The following is a 4216-nucleotide window of genomic DNA, read 5'->3' as shown; positions in this document are numbered from 1 at the left end:
TTCTCCTCCATTCTCCTCTCGGGATCTTGGGCATGCACGCACACACGCCCGGCATGAGTTTAAGCCACGGGGTCTGGGACGCGAACCGCGGTCGACTACATGGGAGTCCAGCGACATAGCCATTACGCTAACTGCTGGTCCCACAAAATTTCAAAAATATATATTAAGGTGAACGTCCAACAGCCTCTGTACCAACCTGCTTATCAGGAAAATGCAGGACTAGCGAAGGCCCATCCAGCATCCCGTAATCCTGCCCAGCAGCTAACGCCCTCTCTGGGAACTAACCTCTCTTCCCTCTGATCCATCCCCTACTCCATACCCCCAGGTCTGAGTAACATCATTGGCATCATAGTGTACATATCTGCCAACGCCGGGGACCCCTCCAAGAGCGACTCCAAAAAGAACAGCTACTCGTACGGCTGGTCCTTCTACTTCGGGGCCCTGTCCTTCATCATCGCCGAGATGGTCGGGGTGCTGGCCGTGCACATGTTCATCGACCGGCACAAACAGCTGCGGGCCACGGCCCGCGCCACGGACTACCTCCAGGCCTCGGCCATCACCCGCATCCCCAGCTACCGCTACCGCTACCAGCGCCGCAGCCGCTCCAGCTCGCGCTCCACGGAGCCCTCACACTCCAGGGACGCCTCCCCCGTGGGCATCAAGGGCTTCAACACCCTGCCGTCCACGGAGATCTCCATGTACACCCTCAGCAGGGACCCCCTGAAGGCCGCCACCACGCCCACCGCCACCTACAACTCCGACAGGGATAACAGCTTCCTTCAAGTTCACAACTGTATCCCGAAGGACAACAAGGACTCTCTGCACTCCAACACAGCCAACCGCCGGACCACCCCCGTATGAAAACGCCGGGCCTCGCCAGCGCCACGTGGGCGGGCAGGGAGGAGGGTGCGACCACGCGGAGGAGCTGGAGCCGGGGTGGGGGGAGGGCGAGGGATCCAATCCATGGGGAGACCTTCCAAAAGCAAAAACAAACAAACAAACAAAAAAACAAAAAACAAAAAAAGAGAAAAATGTAACAAGTAAATTTAAAAAAAAAAAAAACAAATATAAGAGGAACAACTAAGCAAAACAACAGAAAATGTGAAAAACTAGAAACAAAGGAAGAAAAACAAACTTTAAAAAAGCGAGAGGGATAAAAAATTAAAAATAGAAAATAAATCTAAAAGCAAATGCATGATTTCCCATGTACCATTATTTTAACATTTAATAAAAACCAATTTAAATGAAAAAATAAAAGGGAGCCAGATAACGTTAAAGCAAAAAATGAGAAGGAACAGAAAGGAAGGGGAATGTCCTTTGTATTTATCAGGGTTTTGTGTTGCTTTTTTTTTTTTTTTTTAACGCCGGGAGAGTTACTTTTCTGTTCCCTTTAACCCCCCAGCAGGCCCTGCCTCCCGGGGAGAGTGGGGGGTAGAGATGCCGGGGCCCAGGGGGCCAGGCGAGCCCCTGGGTGGGTGCCCAGGACTGCTGGGAAAGCTCAGTGGCTCAAGAGCCAGCTGCCCCCAGCATCAACGGGGTAACTGTAGACTCCAGGCATCTCAAGTACGAGGTACCTCCTGTTAGGTGCCTGGAGAGGGGTACACTTGGGGCTTGCCTGCCCTGTTCCCAGTCCTTAATGGTCCTAACCCACTGTGATGACTTCCTAGGCCTTGAGGAAAGGGAAAGCGCAGCCAGTGGCTTCCCGAGGTGCCGGGAACCCCGGAATCCTCAGGGTGAGCCTTTTGGGGTCACTACCCCCAAGCCTCCATCCTTGGGGCCAGGAGATGTCCACCCCCCAGGGGACATAAAGCAGCTCTCCCTCACCACCCCTCACCCCAGGGCCACCTGCTGACCCTGGGGTGATAGTGAAACCCCCCCAGACTTATAGGCCCCCAGTCCCCTGGGAAGGGGGTTCATTGACCCTTTGGGGGTCCTTGGACTCACTGATGCCCCCTAGGGGCCTAGTGGGTCCAACAATGACACTGCAAAAAGGTTTCTTTTTACAAAAGAAAAAGGAAAAACAAGTGGTGATTTTTTTTTAATAAAAAAACCACAGACTATAAATAAATGTAAATATATAATAAGTGGATTTACTTGCAAGAAAATCAGATAGTATTTTTCTTTTAATTCTTTTCCAGCTTTAAACTGTGAAAACAAAAAAATGGGGTGGGTGGGGGACTTAAAATTTAGCAGGGAACTTGTAAAGAAAAAAAAAAAAAGAAAACAAATATACAAATCCATTTTAAAGAGAAAAAGTAAAATCTGTTGTGAGAGCTCCGAGCTGGGCTGAAAGCTGGAGGAGGGAGAGGAAAGGCCCCAGCCAGTTGCAGGAAGTCTCTGTGGTGGAGAGATCTCTTCCTTATACCAGGAAGGTGCTGCTAATGTGGAAGAGAGAATTGCGACTGAGAAGGAGACCGCACGCCTCACTCGCACACACGCACCCACATGCACCAACAGTCTTTAGGGCCAGCGCCACAGTCGCTTATAGGGATACACGCTCATTCTAGATCCTTCCATCCCATACATAGCGGGGAGCATGGCTCAAAGAAAACCAACCCACACCCTCCAAAGCCATGAACAATTCCATGTTGGCCTTTATGTTCACACGTGCCCTCCTACCGCACACACACCCCCCTACTCACAAGCATGGACAGGGTGCCAGCCTTGAACCCAGACTGAATTCTGGAATTCCTTGCCGCATGGCCTCTCTGGGCCCCAGCTTTCCCCGTATGAGCATGCGAATCCACCTGGATGAGCGCCAAGGCCCATTCTTGTTCTCCGTTTCTGTGACTTTTAAGATCTTTCAAGACTTTCTCAGAGGAAACTGCCAGGGACCATCAAAACAGCTGGCATCCAGCCCCCAACTTTGAGAACAGGCCTAAGTCACCTATCGGCCTCTCGGACACACACACAGACGCACGCACACTCATTCACACACACACATCCCATATACCTCCTCACTGTGCTCCCCAACCCCTGCCCCCACATCCAACGTCAAAGCAAAAACACATGTGAACAAATGTAGCCTGCCATTCGAACAAAGAGGGAAATGACCCAGAAGTCCCCAAAGCCACTCTTCATCTTGTGTCCCCTTTCTTTAATGCCATTGCCTGGTCACAGAGACTGAAGGAGGCTTCCTTGAGAGAAGAGACCAGTCATTAGGTTCCCCCACTATTTAGGGGGTCAACGAAAGGAGGATCCTCCGAAGTTTGCAGGGAGGGGTTAAGGCTGAGGGGTTGGGGGGGGGGTCTTTGCAAAGTGCCATCCCAGGGTGAGGACCATCCCCGCTAGAGTCCAGGGACACCCTGTGTTTCTCCCCCTTTCTTCCCCAGAGCCACAAGGGCCAGTCCAGACTTGAACAAAATCCAACAGCTTTCCCGAGCTGGAAATTTCAGACCAGCCTGTGAGTCACTCTGCTGAAAGTGAAGAACCCTGGTGCCTCCATCGGAGAGTCCCACTGGGTTTGCCTCTTTCTTGACAATGGCCTGCCCTGAGGTTTCTGAAGCTGAGCTCTCTGGAGAGTTCCAGAGAGTGGCTAGCAAGGCTTTTTAAGCTTACACGATCCCAGCTGCCCTTCCTGTCTTTTGTCTGGGAAGGGAAAGTTCTTTTCCCAGGTCTGCAGCAGCTGGAGCTCTTACTCAGCCTGAGGCTCGAGGCAGAACATCTGCCAGAAATAGACAGGGAGGCCACTGGCCGACGGCAGAGCATGGGGCCGAGTCCAGGTGGGATGCCAACCAGAATTTCTCAGCCTGCACAGAAATTGTCATCTATCCCTCCCCCACCCCAGCCTTACACAAGCATGAGTGGCTCAGGGACTAGAGAAAAAGAGAGAGGCCCCAAGAAAGCAGCAAACAGGCAGGCACTGTATAAAGAGGAAGCTGGCCCCAGTTCTCTGAGTTCTGGCTGAGTGTTTGGGATGGCCATCAGTGCTTCTTCTAGGCTGTGAGCCTGGAGCCTGGGTCTGTTGAGAAAGGCCATCGGGGTTTGTGGTGACACCAGCATGGCCGGGAAAGGGCTAGGGGATCCCGAGGGGAGGAGCTGGGACTGGGACTGCAAGGGCGCTTCTTCTCACGGTAGACGATGGCTCATGTCCAGCTCAAGCCAGTTCAAGAAACCAACCTCCATTTTATTTTCTTGGTGGGTCCTTTTTTTTTCAGACTGTTAACAGAAAAAAAATTTTAAAAAGCAGAAAACTGAAAAAAAAAAAAAAGAAAAA

General features: G+C 51.6%; 1 protein-coding gene across 1 annotated transcript in view; it reads left to right on the top strand.

Annotated features, from left to right (window-relative positions):
- The window catches only part of CACNG2 (calcium voltage-gated channel auxiliary subunit gamma 2), a 134805-nt gene extending 133770 nt beyond the window's left edge, over nucleotides 1–1035 (top strand). The window contains exon 4 of the mRNA XM_006156513.3: nucleotides 326–1035. Coding sequence (XP_006156575.1) covers nucleotides 326–861 — 536 coding nt within the window. The 3' untranslated portion in view covers nucleotides 862–1035. The remainder of the gene's footprint in view (nucleotides 1–325) is intronic.
- Nucleotides 1036–4216: the final 3181 nt, after the last annotated feature.

This window comes from Tupaia chinensis, unplaced genomic scaffold (assembly GCF_000334495.1).
Source record: "Tupaia chinensis unplaced genomic scaffold, TupChi_1.0 Scaffold000496_1, whole genome shotgun sequence".
NCBI classification, from domain to species: Eukaryota; Metazoa; Chordata; class Mammalia; order Scandentia; family Tupaiidae; genus Tupaia; species Tupaia belangeri.
Note: the sequence above shows the minus strand (reverse complement) of the source record. Positions and strands in the feature narration are given on the sequence as shown.